The following is a 16,924-nucleotide window of genomic DNA, read 5'->3' as shown; positions in this document are numbered from 1 at the left end:
TATAAATAGTGACAGTAAAGTGAAATGTTATAGATCTCTATTTTAAATAAATGTTTTCTATTCATCATACAATTACAAAAAAATGCCATGGTTTCCACAACATTAAGCACAACCATTTTTCAACATCTATAATAAAAAGAGATTTCTTGTAAATCAGCATATCAGAATATTTCAGAAGCACCATGTGACTCTGAAGACTGAAGTAAGCTTTGCTATCACTGGAATATATTACATTTTCATTTACATTCATTTAAATTGCAATTTTATTTAATTTTTAAATGTAGCCTTCATGAAGATTATAGAATAAAAAAACAAAAAACATTTTGACCATGTAGGCTGTTCATTTTGATTTATTTGATGAATTAATAATTGATAAGCATGATAATTAGTTAATTATTTTGACTGAAAAGTGGCTTGTTGTTTCAATTGATAAGCCTAATCATTAATATCGGATTAATTTTATTAAAGTTATTATTGAGTGATTTGATTCCAATAGCTACCTCAGGAATGTGATTTGGTCTATAACTCCAGAAGAAAAGCATTCGGTTTGAGTGACAGAGAAATCACAAAACCGCTGAGAATGGCCAAAGAGATCTGTTACCAACAAAGAGACGTTCGACAGAACAAGTGAGAGCACAATCGTAGAATGATGTGAAATACGTGCGCTCTTAAATCATAACTCTCCATCCCGAGAACCCAGACTTGATGACTGTCATAATTTTGCCTGTTCCTTATGTTTGTTTTGTTGCTGCCATATTGTTTTCTTTCCCTTTTTTTCTTGGTATGCAACTATCTGTCAAGCTGTTGTGCCAGAGGGGAACAAATCATCACTCTTCTGAAGAGACTGAGCCAACAAGTCCTGATCAATCACACAGACAGAGCTGCCTGAGTAGGGTTAGAGGAGGCATAGCTGACGTGCGGCACTGGTGTTTCGGGCTGAGAGATTGAGGCTGTCAGCACTTTCTTAATGCAAATCCCCCCCGGCCTTTGCTCTCTGACAGCCAGATCTAGAAGACTCATGCTGGGAGGAACCGGGGAAATTCCGAACACAGGGGGCGAATTGTGATTGCCTGACAAAACAGGCAACACTGCCTCACTCTGTCAAGACAATGAGCGGCGAGCATAGCTTATCGAGAACACGCCCTACGAAGAGTCTCTGCAAAAAACATGCCCCGTTTTCTGTGTAACACTAAACCCAGTCAAATATTGTTTAGTGTGAACTTCGTCATCACAGTTACTGATGAAAATCTTTGGTAATGTTTTTTTGTCAATGAAAATGAAGATAAAATGAAAAAAGCATATCATGATAGTAACTGAATGATTTTATGTAAGATTAATCAGATACACAAAGTTTGGGGGTCAGGGTTTTTTATAAAACATAAATACATTTATTTTGCAATGAGGTTTATCAAGAATGACAGTGAAGTCATTTATTATCAAATATTTACAAAACATTTCTATTTCATTTCTATTTCTTTTTTTAACTTTCTATTGATCAACCTTTTTAAACTGTGATGATTTAAAAAAAAAAAAAAAAAAAAAAAAAGTTTCTTGAGCACCAAATCAGCATATTAAAATAATTTCTGAAGGATCGTGTGACATTGAAGACTGTAGCCCTCTGAAAATTCATCTTGGACATGACAAGAAGAAATTACATTTTAAAATATATTCAAATTGAAAACAGTTGTTTTTGATTATAAAAAATATTTCACAATTTTACTTACAGTATTTTTAAATAAATAAATGCAGCCTTGCTGATCGCAAGAGTCTTCGTTCAAAAACATTAAAAAACCTACAGACCCCAACAAATTTCAAATTAGAACTTGCATTAATACAAAATTATACAAATGCACAAGTGACTTTGTAACTACGTTACATGCTATGAATGCTAAAACATATCTAACCCTCAGAAAAATTAAAATCTAAAGCATAAAGAACTCACAGCATCCTATTATAATGTGTACTTATTATAATGTCATTTCAAGAGCTAAGGTTTTCACAAGCAATCCAGGATAGTTTTCACGTGTAGTTTGTTAAATATTGATTTATGGTGTAATTTTGCACTTTTTTAACAAACAAGATGTTTCCATTACAAAATTTAAAACACATTTTCTTCAAAAGACAGAAACTATTATGCCTACTACTACAACAACAACAAAAACTATGTAAAAATGAACACTGTGTGTTATATCAAAATGTTGCAAGTTTATAGTTAGCCACGTGAATAACAAAAAAAACTGGTCTTAATGGCACAAATATTTGAAGGTAACTTCAATCACCCACTTAAGTACTGAGGTTTGTTCTTGCTACAGTAACATCACTATGCACGCTTCCAAACACTGCTGTTTCATTGAGTGGTTTGATATGTCAGCTTTTGGCTTAACCAGTGGCATGAGTTTGGAGTCTACCTATTTGTTTAAACAAAGGCAGATGGGGTCCGTTTAGCACTGCTTGGTGAGCAGAAATTTACTCTTTACATAAAACACACTTTAAACCATCAAAACTTCCCAAGTGTGCTTGAGCACTGGTATTCACTTCATCATGAGCCATGACATAGCGGCACTTTTGAAACACCCCTCATAAATTCCCAGGCTTTCCTTCATCTTCATAAGGCAAACAGAACAGATGATATAGAAGGCTCATGCAATGTCATGGTACATTCACTCACCCTTGACCTGTTATTGCAAAATCGCAGGAGAGAGATGATGGGTTACAAAGAGAAAAACAGCGCTTACCTGCAGAGGCCAAGCTGCTGAGGGTCAAAAACAGGATGGTGGAGGGGCGTATGTGTGCCGTTAGCCACATGGCTGGAAGAGAACGCTTTCCTGAAGCCAGACGTGGCAGAAAAAGTAGCAGCAGGGTGTCTTCTTGAACGGTCCCCACTAGCTCTGTAGAACAAGAGAGTGAAAGATGTCAGTCAGTGACCAAGCAGCAGGGTATTAGGGTCTTAATGTCACATCCTGTGGGCTTAGATGGGAAGAGACAGCAGGGCTCTGGTTGAGGTGGCAGCACTTGTTAATCTTAACCCACTAATTAAGCCTTGTGTGAATGGTGGGAATGAAGAGAACAAAAGATAGGTCATCTAACAACCTCAGCTGCAGGATCAAAAGAGGCCCCTTTGCCATTTTAAAATATATAAAAAAAATATATATTTACTGTACTTTTGATTTAATAAATACAGATTTGGTGAGCATAAGAGAATTACTTTAGAAAATCACAGCTTACATTTACACAAAATAATACAAATAAAGTGAAATTGAACCAAGTTACATCCTGGTCACACTTTGAATACTGTACGCTTGTTTCATAATAACTCGAACATGTCTAATCTCCAGAAAATGAAAAACTAATGCATAAAGAATTCACAGTATCAAGAATACTGTGAAAATACTGTGAACAGCCACTGTTCAATAGTGATTTAAACAACACAATAAAAGATATGCTGCAGTGAAGATAAGAATCAGATTAGACACCTGGAGTTTGCCGTTAATACCATTAACAGATGACAGCTAATTAACACGACCACAACTGAACTTGAGAGATGAAGTGGCCAATCGGAGTTCACTGGAAGGTGGGCTAAAGCCGACATACACCAGTAGAGTTTACATAAAACATGCATTATCCACATGAAGTTTCACTTAGTCCACTACCTGACAAAATGGTGCAATAATAAACATACCATCTGCATCATGACAGATACTGAGTCATCAAATAAAAACCTTTCAAACAATTCTACACTAGCATTCAAACATTTACGTCTGCTCAGAACCTCTGAAATGTCACGTCAGACTCGATTCAGTTCGTTTAATTCCATTTTGACAAAATGAACTTTTTGAAAAGTGAAAATGAAAAGTTTTCCATGGCCACCGTCCCAACCCTGTAATACACGTTCAGTGTTTTTGAAGTAAATAATGGTGACTGCTTCTCCGATGTTTTTTTCATTAGCTCGTAAAGATCATCTATTACGAAAGTAGCAGATTTTAAGAGGCATATATCACCATCCCACACAGTGTGCGTAGATAGATGTACACATGCAGGCCACTTTCACTCTTATAATCCTGACCAAACAGCATCACAGGTTTGTCACGCTAGTTTACTGAGGCAAAACCAAGCATTTCACTAATGGGTTTAGCAGCTACATTCAGCACAAGCTGCCACCCGTGCAGCAACGGGTGAGGAACATTCCCTTAACCCTAGGGCATTGTGGAGAATCAATGTGTGTACAACTTACAAAAGATGCACAGTGGCACAGGTGGATTGAAACCTCAAATGTCAATCAGAACATGTATCAATGGTTAAAAACAACCACATGCTATACTGGGGGTATCCCCAAGAGAGGAGCAACGAAAGCCACAAATTCATCAGCATCTGAAACTATCTCTAGCTTTCTTTCTCCTATCTTTCTGCCTTTTTCGCATTTTCTCTCAGTAAAGTAAGGAGAGCACGCTATCTCTCTCTCTCTCTCTCTCTCTCTCGCTCTTGCTTTCTGCAAACAGCTGCAGGAACAAAGGGCCATTCACACACGGGCAGCTGCTGAGGCTGGGAAGTCATTTTGGAGAATCTCAACAAATATTGCACTTCCAGCATAGGGGCCCCAAGCCAGTGCCCTCTGCTTTTTGATTTGGTGTCCCCCTCATACCATTCTCACACCAAGAGCAGAGGCATTCTAAAGTCCTCAGATTTAAGAGGATGTTATCAAGGACAAACCAAAGCAAAACAAAAATCTAAACAAAATGAATTAAATCGCTTAATTTTTTTTCCTGCTACCTGGTTGGGGCAAAACAAAATAAAAAAAGAAAAAGAAATTTTTTAAATTTTTAAAAAATAAAATACACTTTTCTGCTGGCCTGGATTGGGCAAATAAAATTAAACGAAACAAAATAAGAGCACTTGACAAAAAAAAATCTGTTTGCCTAGTTGGGGCAAAACAAAACAAAAATAAACCAAACCAAATCTACAAAAACACTGTCCTTGGCCCATTGATGTTATGTTACAGTATGTTATTTTTCAATTAATTAGTTGACCATAGCAAATATCATCCTCTCAAATAGCTGTGTGAGTATAATATCTGAACTTTCTAAGTGTGTAGACCAAAAGTGGACCAGTGGAACAATAATAGTGGACCCTAAACTAAAACCATGGGCAACTCCATTTAACTCAGTCAGTTATAAAATAGGCCTATAATATAGCCAGGGGCGTCGCTAGACCCCTTTTACTGGGGCACGTATAAATCGTATAAATCCCCCAGTATAAATCTCAAGTTTAAGCTTTAACTATTTACTTTATTTTTCATTTACATCGATAATCGCGGCAAAAAAACGAACAAAAAACTGGTCTATATGCAACGTAGTAACCCAACGCACGTGAGAGGTGGCAATGCCTCCATCGCGATATGATTGGATATTGTCGGTTATGATTGAATGTGATTGGTTCATGCGATAAATCCCACCTCTTGTTTTCATGTGAGCTCTCGGCCTGAATGAAGAAAATGGCATTATTGACTAAATATTAAGTAAACAACTCTCCCACTTAGATTTCACTGCTATGTGTCACATCAAAATAAAACTTGAAATGGTCTGAAAACGTGATGAGCGTGTCAGTTAGTGAGCATCAGCGTGATGAAATGAAAGATGTATCTTCGTGTCTGTGTTTACAGGGCTTTTATAATGATGACACGAATAAGTTGACTATTAAAAAGAATATCTGAACATCAGTTCACTATTAAAAAACTAGTGTCTAGTACACTAAGTGCAAATAGTTGGTAGAAGCTACACTAAGTCTGCCCATCAATGTAAGGTTACTACAAAAGACCTCAATTAATGAACAAGTCCAGTGGCGTGGATAGTAAAGCGCGTGCCAAAGTTATTTTTGATGCGATCAACCAGGTTTGGTTCCGGCCTTTACCGAACTTTATTTTTTTCAAGTCTCATATCACATGGGGTAGGTGTAGGGGGGGCTTATATTGCCCCAACACGATGATATAAGCCATTTAAGGATTTGAATTAAAATGATCATTTACTCTCAATATGTATTTTATAATGTTCTACAATACTAATGTGCAGATAATTGCCACTATTTGCAATAAGCAGTATAAATAGCAGAAAATCCTGCTATTTTAACAGTGTAAATAGAATCTATAGTTATTTGCACAGTGTAAATAGCATCTAACTAAGATTAATAAATGCTGTAGAAGTATTGTTCATTCTTAGTTCATGTTATCTAATGTTAGCCTAACTAATGATTAATTATTTTAATTTCTTTATTTTCTTAAATATGTGGGTAGATAGTATTTATAGAGTTGTAACTTTTTAGTTTTAGTTACTTTTTCTTATTTGTAAGTCGCTTTGGACAAAAGCGTCTGCTAAATGACAAAAGTAAAGTAAGTAAAGTAAGTAATGAAAATTAAGTGTAACAGGGACATGAGTTTACATATATATATATATATATATATATATATATATATATACTGCAAATACTGTATATAACTGCCTCCTCATTTTACAACACCACCGCACGCCACTGGTGCTATTATAGGCAGTACAATTTAATGCTCAAAACATGAACCAACCTTGTTTGGACTTGGCTGAGAAACCGGGGAATGCCTTTGTTTGTTTTTTAATTTAAATATGTATCCTGCATGTTCTGCGCGTCTCTGTATGATTGGAGCAGACGCGCGGTTTTGTTTACGTGGCGTTCGCGGTGATTTCAGCGTCTGCCGTCTCAATGAGGACATAAATACATCAACATCTCCAGAACTGATCTGAGAGGCACTTTACGAGCATTTTACCATTTCATTTGAGTAAAACTAGCGTCATATCATACACATACAGAACTTTAAAAGGTATTCACGGCAACCCGTCAAAATAAAAGTTTGGTTTAACTTAAAGACATTGTGCCAGAAATAGGCTATATTACTATTATTTATTAGAATGTGTGTAATACTACTACTACTACTTACTACTACTGTTGAAAAATAATAAAACTTAATTTTTTAACTCACAAAATATTTCAATTTTAATAGTAAATCCCATTTATTTGCCAAAAATTTAAATGTTTAACTTTCATTAATTAAAATATAAATTAAATCAATGTTTTATGCCTTCATCTAATAACCAGTAAAATGTATAATTATTTATAATTTCATAAGGCTACTTTAAGAATAAATAAAAATTGTTTGTATGCATTCAAATGATTAGACATGCTAAAACACAATTTGGTAACAATATAACATAAGGTGAGAAAAAAAATAAAACATTTCATACGGCCCTAAACATGTCATTTTTGTTACACTTTTAATCAATTAATGTTAAATTGTATAAGTTTCATGATTTTAATTCATTAGACATGCTTTTTGATTCATAAAATTTAATTTGACCATTAAAAAGGAGTCCAGAAAAATTTAAACGGGAAAAAAAACGGAATCCAGAAAAATTTCAATGAAAAAAAAAACAGAATTTAGAAGAAAAAAAAATCAAACAATTTGGGAAAAAATCAAACGGATTTCATAGGGCCCTATTTAGTGTGTTTGTTTCAGTTTAGAAACCAATCACCTCATATGACTCCTGCTGAAAGATTGTGTCTCTCCCTCTATTTCTCGGCAGAAAGATATAGTACAATAACATTCAGAAACTGTCTGGAAAAGTCATTAGCAAATTCAAGGCAGCAGACCCCAGACTGAACATAATAAGTAGCTACTCCACACTATTACGGTGTAGGTGGAGTGGCGAACACCATATGGTTTAATACGCAGCCTCACTCTGAACTCAGAGGCACTTGACTCTGGAGGAAGAAGCATGCCTTAAAACTATAAAACTATCCATATTCAGTTCAAAATGAGAAACTGACTTAATAAAAGATACAGATCTTTCACAAGCAGGTCAGAATTTGTGTTTATCACATTAGGTTTCTTGTGTAAAATTATATTCTGTAAAACAAAATCAAGGATTTGCAGAATACGCATTCCAGTGTTGAGATGAGCTCAACTTGGCAAACTGTTCCTAAGCCAATCCCTCCGATGTCAAAAGCTGTCCTTTAAAGAGCCCATGAAATGGTTTGATGAATGCAATGTTCTTTCCTGCACTGACATATTTCCTACTGAAACAATATGTTTGGACGAGACAGGGCTTCTCCTTTTTTAAGCTGCCAATAGATTTGCCAATATTTCTCCCAAAAATAAAAATTCTGTCATGCTTATCTTAAACTCATATGACTTTTTTGTTTTACCATAGTTTGGTATTAGGCAGAAAATGATCATTGTACAATTTCAAAAGTAAAGTTTCCAGAGTTTTTGCAGCGATGCTATAAAATAATGTTGAGTTCTCCAAAGAACTTTGCAGTGAACAGTTCTTAAAAGAAATTTTTTTTTTTTAGTCTGAAGAATATTTTAATAATCGAAAAGAAAAAAAAAATCCACTTTTCACACTGAGCTTAACCCTAGGTTATCATCGCTCTGAACCCCATTTCTATTCACACTTTATTAACTTAGAAACAGGGTTAGAACTGCTTTTTACCTGGGGTTATGTAACCCAGCTTGGGAGCAGGGTTAGCACCCTTTTGTGGTGTTATTCCCCCATTGCATTAATGTTACGGCTAGATGATTACAAACAGACACTTACTCACTACTTACTACTGAAAATGACTAATTACTCAACCTCACGTTGTTCCAATCCCGTAAAACCTTCATTCATCTTCAGAACACAAATTAGGATATTTTTGATAAAATCCGATAGCTTTCTGACCCTGCATATACAGCAAGGGAACTACCACGTTCAAGGTTCAGAAACATGGACATTGTTAAAATAATCCATGTGACATCAGTGGTTCAAAAATAATTTCATAAGGCTATGAGAATACTTTTTGTGTACAAAGAAAACAAAAATAAAGACTTTATTAAACAATTCTTCTCTTCCAGTCAGTCTCCTCCACCATTCACGAGAGTCCCACGACGCATGCATTTGATGCTGCTGACACAGGAGCCGGCGTTCCGATATAAAACTGCAAACGCATACATCGTGGTACTCTCATGAATGCGTGGCAGAGATTGACCGGAAGAGAAAAAATTATGTAAATTCGCTACTTTTGTTTTCTTTGCACACAAAAGTATAGCTTCATAAAATTACGGTTGAACCACTGATGCCTCATTTATATGTCCTTCCTACCTTTCTGGGCCTTGAATGTGGTAGTTCCCTTGCTGTCTATGGAGGGTGAGAAAGCTCTTGGAGTTTATCAAAAATATCTTAATTTGTGTTCTGAAGATTAACGAAGATCTTGCGGGTTTGGAACAATATGAAGGTGAGTAATTAATGACAGAATTTTCATTTTTAGGTGAATTATTCCTTTATATTAATGGAAAGGGTTAGGGTTCAGTCCATTCAGGAGAAACTTGACAGCACAGTCAGCAAAGCCTATTGAGGATGCACAATGCTAGAGCCTTCATGTAAACAGGTTGCGTACAGCATTCATCCAATCAATGACATTGGCACCATAAATATGCAAATAAGAATGTTAATCCAGGGTTTAGGAATGAACAATGTGAAAAGTCATTTTATGAACACCCAGGATTATCAGCAGCATGAAACGTGAAATAAGGTTTTACAATGACCCTGTGTTAACTATTGAAGGTGCAATAGGTGATTGTCTTCAGAACTTTTTTTTGTTATTCTGGTTGAAAGTCTCTTCACATCCCTATAGCAATCATTAAGTTAAGTGGTCTAAATGTATTTATCTGTTTATATATTCGGTGGAAGGTGTAGGACCAAGAAATGTTCATCCAATCAAAACGCTCGGTCCGAGCGTTTTAATTGTCTTTCCTACCTGCCTGCCAACGTATGTATTTGCATACCTCTGCGCATCCGATTCGCGCAGACAGGATACTTCATCAGCGCGTTCACACACACTGTGCAGTCAGAGCGAGAATGGCAGGCAAACATCATTAACCCAATCTTCCTTCCTGGAATTGTAGTACTTTTACTAACTGTGCTAAAAAGATTTCTCACTGGTGAATGACACATGATGTAGCCCAGTGGTTCCCAATTCCAGTCCTTGCGCCCCCCGCTCTGCATATTTTGCATGTCTCGCGTCGTTAACACACCCGATTCATATAACCAGCTCGTTAGAAGTGAGATACGTGCATAAACTGTGTTCCGATTGGCATGATCCCTACACAGCGTTCATTGCTCACTACTCCCGGAGCAGGGGAAATCCGTTTGACGTTTATTTCACTTTGAAACATTCATTTACGGATTTACGCTGCGCAGCGTCTTCACACACACAAATGAAACTTACTAGAGAAGTGTGAAGTGTAAATAAATACAATTTAAATTCACGTCTCGCACACTTTAATGCCCTTTGTATGGAACATATACGCTCACTTGGAACTGGAATCATGGTGGAATATCTGGTGATGTCCACTTCGCAGGGCACTTATGACTTACGGTCGAATAGAACAAACGTCAGACGTGACAAGATATACATATGAAATGTGCAGAGCGGGGAGGGCGCAAGGACTGTAATTGGGAACCGTTGATGTAGCCTATTTTAGTAATTTAATGTTGTCTCTGGTATTCTGCTCTTTGAGCGCATGCGCGTTCAGGGCTTTTGAGCTTTTGCACGGCGATTACAGGGAGGGTGGGACGTTCGCTTTCAGTGATATCAGGCTAAAGTTAGCATTTTCCGAGATCTCCTACTGCACCTTTAAGTGTGAAAAGTAGGGGTGTGGGATATTGACAAAAATTATGGGAATATTTTTTCAAAAATTATATATTTATTGGTATTTTTTCAATAACAATAACTAAATATTTTGCTAAATGTGTTATTTTGCTGGTACCTTGACTCGTTTAAGCCTGTCATGGATAAATATGACACTAAAACTGCCAGTAGGTGGCAGCAAGTCCCTGTCTTAAAGGGGTCATCGGATGCCCATTTTCCACAAGTTGATATGATTTTTAGGGTTTTAATGAAAAGTCTATAACGTACTTTGGTTAAAAATTCTCAATGGTAGTGTAAAAAACACCCTTTTTACCCTGTCAAAATCAGCTCTGTTTTGACCAAGTCGTTTTAGTCCATGTTGCTTTAAATGTTAATGAGCTCTGCTGACCCCGCCCCTCTCTTCCGTGGGGTGATGAGCAGACTGTAAACTTCAGCCACCAAACTTATTAACTAGCACATTATTAGGAAAGGCAATTTGCAAAGATTCATAAAAAAACCCTTATACTCATTTCTTCTGTAGATAAAGTTGGATCACGAATGATTCGCGCAAACATAGACACTTTTAGGCAGATCGGGGATCCGCGCATTCACTTCAAAAATGAAAGTAACTTTAAACCCCTGCGTCTTCAGTGGCTCAGATGTCAGGGGTAAATGACGACTGCTTTTTTCATTATTACATGCAACAACAAAACACCTCAATCGCTTAATCGGAGACATTCTTGTCTTCCCCTGCACTGGAGTCGACACAATGGCAGATAGCTCTCAGCTCACTCAGGGCGGGTCTAAGGTAACGCGGTCTTGTCAATCAACTCTCGTGGGAGCGGTCTGTACAGAACTACATCATTCTGACAGGAATCTCAGAACAGCCTGATTTGAGAAAGGGGATTTTAAAAAAACACTGGGTGGATTTTTATCATTATAGGGTGGATGTGTACACACACTTCCAACACACATTTATGTTCAAACAACACAAAGTGATTTTTACATCCGATGACCTCATTAATGAGGAATTCTTTGAATCATTCATACAAATGATTAATGCAAAAGGGCTGATTAATTTAGAAACGAAGCAAGTTACTGTCTTTACAAAAGGGTCTGCAAAAAAAAAACAGATTCATTCAGCAATGAAACACCACAGTATGCGCAAAAATGTTCTGCTCCGGCTGAACTGTTGTATTAAGCATATAGTCTTTTGGACTTTCAAAATGTATTTCGTTTATATTTTTGCAAATGAGTGACATACTCAATAATGCTAGCTCGCATATCAATAAAACAACAATTACGATATTATCGCAGACAATAAAAATCGTACACCCCTCTTTTGCACAATGGAAAAGTTCCATGGATGTTAAAGGTCCCTGCCAAAAAAATAACTTTTATTTTTAAGAGAGTCTTTACGGTATGTTTGACCATGTCCATCTGAAAACCATCGTAGCATGAGAGGACAGACCAAATACAGCATGACCTCTAGAGAATAACACACCACAACTATTTCTAGCCATGTATAAATAAAACACAACTCACTCCAGCCTACATTGTTCCAGCCAATACACATGGCATGAGTACTTATGAAAATGTGGGTACCTGTAGAGCACATCATCTAGGGCCACTTTGGTGTAGAGGCCTCTTGAAAACCATAGTGAAGTCCAACATGGGCCTTTTGACTGCTAATGAATCTTATTTGGATTGAGTCATTCAGTCTAAACAGAGTGTGGTTTCCCGTTTGCGTAAGTGAATGGTGACGGGGGCCTCTTTGACATGTTTATAATGGAAGATCTGCTCGTCGGCCCACATGGATCCTCTTCGTATCGGCTGCGAGCGTAGCCACGTGTCAAACAGTGACACACTGGGGACATGAAGTGGCCAGCTGCACTCAAACAAAACCTCCAACAGCGATACAGATTGATCAATCTACTCGACTCACTGGGCCAATTTCGCATCTTTAGCACCGGACGCATTCATTCACACAGCATGCACACAAATACAGACTAAATCACACCTCAGGGCTGTCGTTAAGACCACAGTGCACACATACACACTTGAATGGAGCATCTGCACATCTGTGCGTGTTACCTCTATTTGTGAGTCACATCAGAGCATGTGAAAGTAACAGACATACACTTGCATCAACATGCAATTTTTACTCATACGCCTCTAGTTATGAATCATCTGTGACTACTACTCGCAGAACGCCAATATTTTCAAGACTGAAAAGAAGATGAAAAAGGTGGTGAAATTCATTAAAATACATAATCTTGTGTTAATCTTCTCTGCTATGTGCAGTGAATTTAGTTCCCTCCAAAAAGCACTGAACTTCCTCTGTCTCCCTCTATCTTTTTTAGAAAGTAATAAGCTGAGAGTGAGTGATCGCTAACCCTGAGGACCTGAATCAACATGTCACAGGGGTCTTGAAGTAGCTAACAGTCACAGGTCTGTTGTCCTCATGAAACCACCTTCACTTCTCACCTCATCTCCACAACAATAATCACTATATGAGAAGTCACTTTAGGCAAAAGTACTTTGAAGAGCTCAGACTAGCTTTTCCCATGGAATTCGCTGCCCAGTAACCCTCGTTTTCTCACGTAAGACACTTGCAGGGATCATCTAATGTCTGACAGGCATGAAAAGCCTGACCCAGAACAAATCCCGAGATCAGCCATGCACCAATAATGAAAGAGACTTACAGTCTCAACTAAAGACATTACTTTTATAAATGTGCAACTAGTAAACGTCACATGAATAGGTTAAAGATTAGGTTTTATAAAATGTTTTATTTAGCCACTTTGACAAACTGAGAAGATGAAAACTGTATGTTTTGTAACCAAACATATCATAACTAGAGTGATAAGGACATCCTCTGCTTTACGTTTAGACAGATTTGAATAAGCTATGCTGATAAACACTTCTGAGAAGACTTAAAATGATAAGAAAAAGGTGTACAATCAAACCTAAGCAATACTTTAATTACTTTTAAAAAAAAAGACAAACAAACAACCTGACAGTGCAGGTATTGCAGAATATATTTTAAATAAAAAGATATGTTTGCAGTCTAACCAGTGATTTTGCTTCAGGGCTGATTTTATATTGGACATCAAGACCCAACACAGTCTTGTTTATTGTACACAAGGAAACAAAAAAGTCCTTAAAATCAAACACTGAAATGTGTTATTTATTGGTTGATTTATAGTTTATGCTGGCACTGTCTAATTTAACTTCTTAAATCAAATAACAAATGGATTTGTACCAAAATACTGTAGAATTTGTAAAAAAAAAAAAAAAAAAGAGAGAGTTGGGCTTCATGTTAATGGAGAAAAAATACAGTGAATTGATTTTTTTCTGCAGGACAACACATTGCAGTTCAGCTGTCAGAAGGCACCACAAGTTGGCAACCTCAAGTTTCACACAGCTCATTACCAAATCACAACATCTGCACACATCGTGCATACTTCAAACTCTTTAGTTCAGTTTAAAAAACGAACAAGAACATCTTACAGTAATGGGCTTTATATCTTTACATGTACTTAAAGAACGCCACTCTGCATTGTAGACATAAACTTCATTGATCATAATGGATGCGTTCTAGTTTTATCACGTCGCAACGTGCATGCGCGTCTATGGAGTGAGCATGCGACTGTAAACATGCTACAAAACTACATTTCTAACAAAAACCCTAAACTGGTCTTCCAACAATCCTAAAACAATTTACACATCACCAAAAATCAAAGACAGAAACAAAGTGACATACCAGCGAATCTTCAGTAATGCTGAAGAAAACTTTCTTAGGGAGTTCACGGTTGTAACGTTTCCTTCGGCTGATAAAATAAAGGACCAGAGCAAAATCTTCTGTCAGTATGGCAATTAATCGTGCGACAAACGCCACGGTTTTTGGGACGACAAAGCTTGTGACAGATCTCAGAAAGTTTTAAAAACCTCTCCGGCTTTCTGTGTGTCTGTGTGTATTTCAGTGGGAGGGGCCAGTAGGAGGAGGCTGCGATTCACATCTATCAAGACAAACGAGAGGATGAAGTGGGCTTGAAAGCCCATCAACTTCCGCAGTCATGACACTTGAGTTTACTTGAAAAAGTATTAGTATTAGTATTAGAATCAGTATTAGTGTTAGTATTAGTATTAGTATTGTTGTTGTTGTAACAATAATAACATAGTAACAAAAAATGGCCCAGTTTCACAGACAGGGTTTAGACTAAGCCAGGATTAGGCCATAGTTCAATTAGGACATTTAAGTAATTTTTATAAACATGCTTGGAAAAAAAACATTACGGTGCATCTTGAGACAAAACAAAGGCACTGATATATTTTAACCTGTTAACCCGCATCGGCCCGTGGGCGGGCCGGAAGGGCGTGGTCGGGCGTGTCTGCGCTTTTTATTACCTTTGTTTTAGAACAATATTCAATCAATTATCATTAACTATATATCATTTGAAAGCTAAAACACTCAAGATTGACGATCTGAGCTTGTTTTTGAAATCAATACACCAGAGAGGAAAGGGTTAACAGAAATGCTGAAAGACCGGCCATTTAAAATGAACAAAGCGAAACGCAGTACTCACGTTTGATCGCCAATAGCGCTGGTCAGCTCAGACTTTTCCAAGACACACCAGCATACATTTCAAGAGAAGGGTCCACTCTTCAAAATGCATCCACTTTTTAATCCAAAACAACGAAAAAATAGGGGAAAACACGATAGATCCTCCTTTGTTTACATAAGCGATTCGAGTTATAGTTATCGATAGCGTCCATTTTCCAATAAATATCGATTATAATTCGTATTCCAGCTTTGAAACGCCATCTATTTCCAGCAGAATCGTCTCTTCCGAGTAAGAATAGCCCTCCCTCGTCTCTCTCCTTCAATCGCAGGAGCTGTTATAACCCGGGACAGTAAGCGCGTCCGTGAATGGGTCAGCGAGGTGTCAATCCGGACACATCACAATAGGGGTGTTTGAAGCCAGCCAATGCCTCGCCAGCACAGTTTTGATGGATGGAAGTGTTAGCCAACCACAAGGACGTTTACAGTGATTGACAGTTTGAATAGTTTACGTAAGATTGTTTAGAGAATAGCTCGGCGTATTGTCCGTGTGTTTTCGTGCGCTCTCGGGTTACGCATGAAGCGTACAGATAATGGCGTCGCGGCGCTACACAGACTGGTTATCAGCGAACAGATGTTGTCCAAAGCTCACATCTGAATCTCTCCATCATGGATCTTCGACTTGAGAAGTGTTTCTGTGGCGTTTGGTGGTGTTTTGGAGGACGTGTGGAGACAAAATAGCTAATTTAATAACCGAATACGCACGGGAGATCGCTGGAGATCGCTGGGAAGCGTGGATAGCATTAGCACGTAAGTGTCTCCACCCTTCTCTTGAATGTTTATGTGTGTTTATCATGTATTTGCAGCTTTTGTTTCATGTTAGCTGTTTTAGATTCTAAAAATGACAACGGAGAGGGATAATATGAGGGGATTACATGAGTTTTGTTCGTGTGTGTGTGTGTGTGTGTGTGTGTGTGTGTGTGTGTGTGTGTGTGTGTGTGTGTCTGTGTGTGTGTTCAAAATGTAAACAGTGTTGCAAGTTTGATTTGTTTTGCTTACACACTTTCTCACTCTTTTTCTCTCACTCTTTCCTGTCTTTCAGAGGTCTGGTGAATCCAGATGGTCAGAAAAAAAAACATTTTAGTGGCTGCTTGAGCGTCTTCCTCCACTGTAAATACTGTAAATAGTTTGTTTTTTGTTATTTAGTAATATTAGTAATAGTAATCTATTACTATATTAGTAAAATAGTAATATTCATAATATTTACCATATAAAATTAAAAAAAATTACAAATGTTGTAAAAAAATGTATTTTGCATGTTTTGTGTTTTCACTAGTTCAAAAATGATCAAATCTGTTTTGGTTCACTGTTTTCATTATTGGAATTGTTCAGAATAAAGACTGTTTAGTTATGTTCAAATTCTGAAATAGTTTTGTGTTTTTTTTTGTGGTTTCATTGCTAGAGCAGTTCTGAATTGATATACATATGTAGTATGCAGTGTCTTATGGAGTCTCTAAATAGCATTTTTGAAAGGATTCCTAGACTTTTCTTGAAATAAAATATCCAGATGACTTTTCCAAAGCTTTTCTTGAAATGAAATACCATAAAGATGTACTTTCTGTAAGTCTTTACCTATAAAAAATGTATTATTTCATATTTTATTTCAGGAAATAT

The 16,924-nt window shown here is 37.1% G+C and overlaps 1 protein-coding gene across 1 annotated transcript in view; it reads right to left on the bottom strand.

Moving 5' to 3' along the window:
- The window catches only part of LOC306878698 (transforming growth factor beta receptor type 3-like), a 137,128-nt gene extending 122,448 nt beyond the window's left edge, over positions 1–14,680 (bottom strand). Inside the window, exons 1-2 of the mRNA XM_079431190.1 lie at positions 14,453–14,680; positions 2,736–2,888 (exon numbers count right to left, since the gene is read on the bottom strand). Of these exons, the coding sequence (XP_079287316.1) occupies positions 2,736–2,805 (70 nt within the window). The 5' untranslated portion in view covers positions 2,806–2,888; positions 14,453–14,680. The remainder of the gene's footprint in view (positions 1–2,735; positions 2,889–14,452) is intronic.
- Between the last annotated feature and the right edge of the window lie 2,244 nt (positions 14,681–16,924).

The sequence above is a fragment of the Barbus barbus genome (genome assembly GCF_936440315.1).
Source record: "Barbus barbus genome assembly, chromosome: 13".
Taxonomy (NCBI): domain Eukaryota; kingdom Metazoa; phylum Chordata; class Actinopteri; order Cypriniformes; family Cyprinidae; genus Barbus; species Barbus barbus.
Note: the sequence above shows the minus strand (reverse complement) of the source record. Positions and strands in the feature narration are given on the sequence as shown.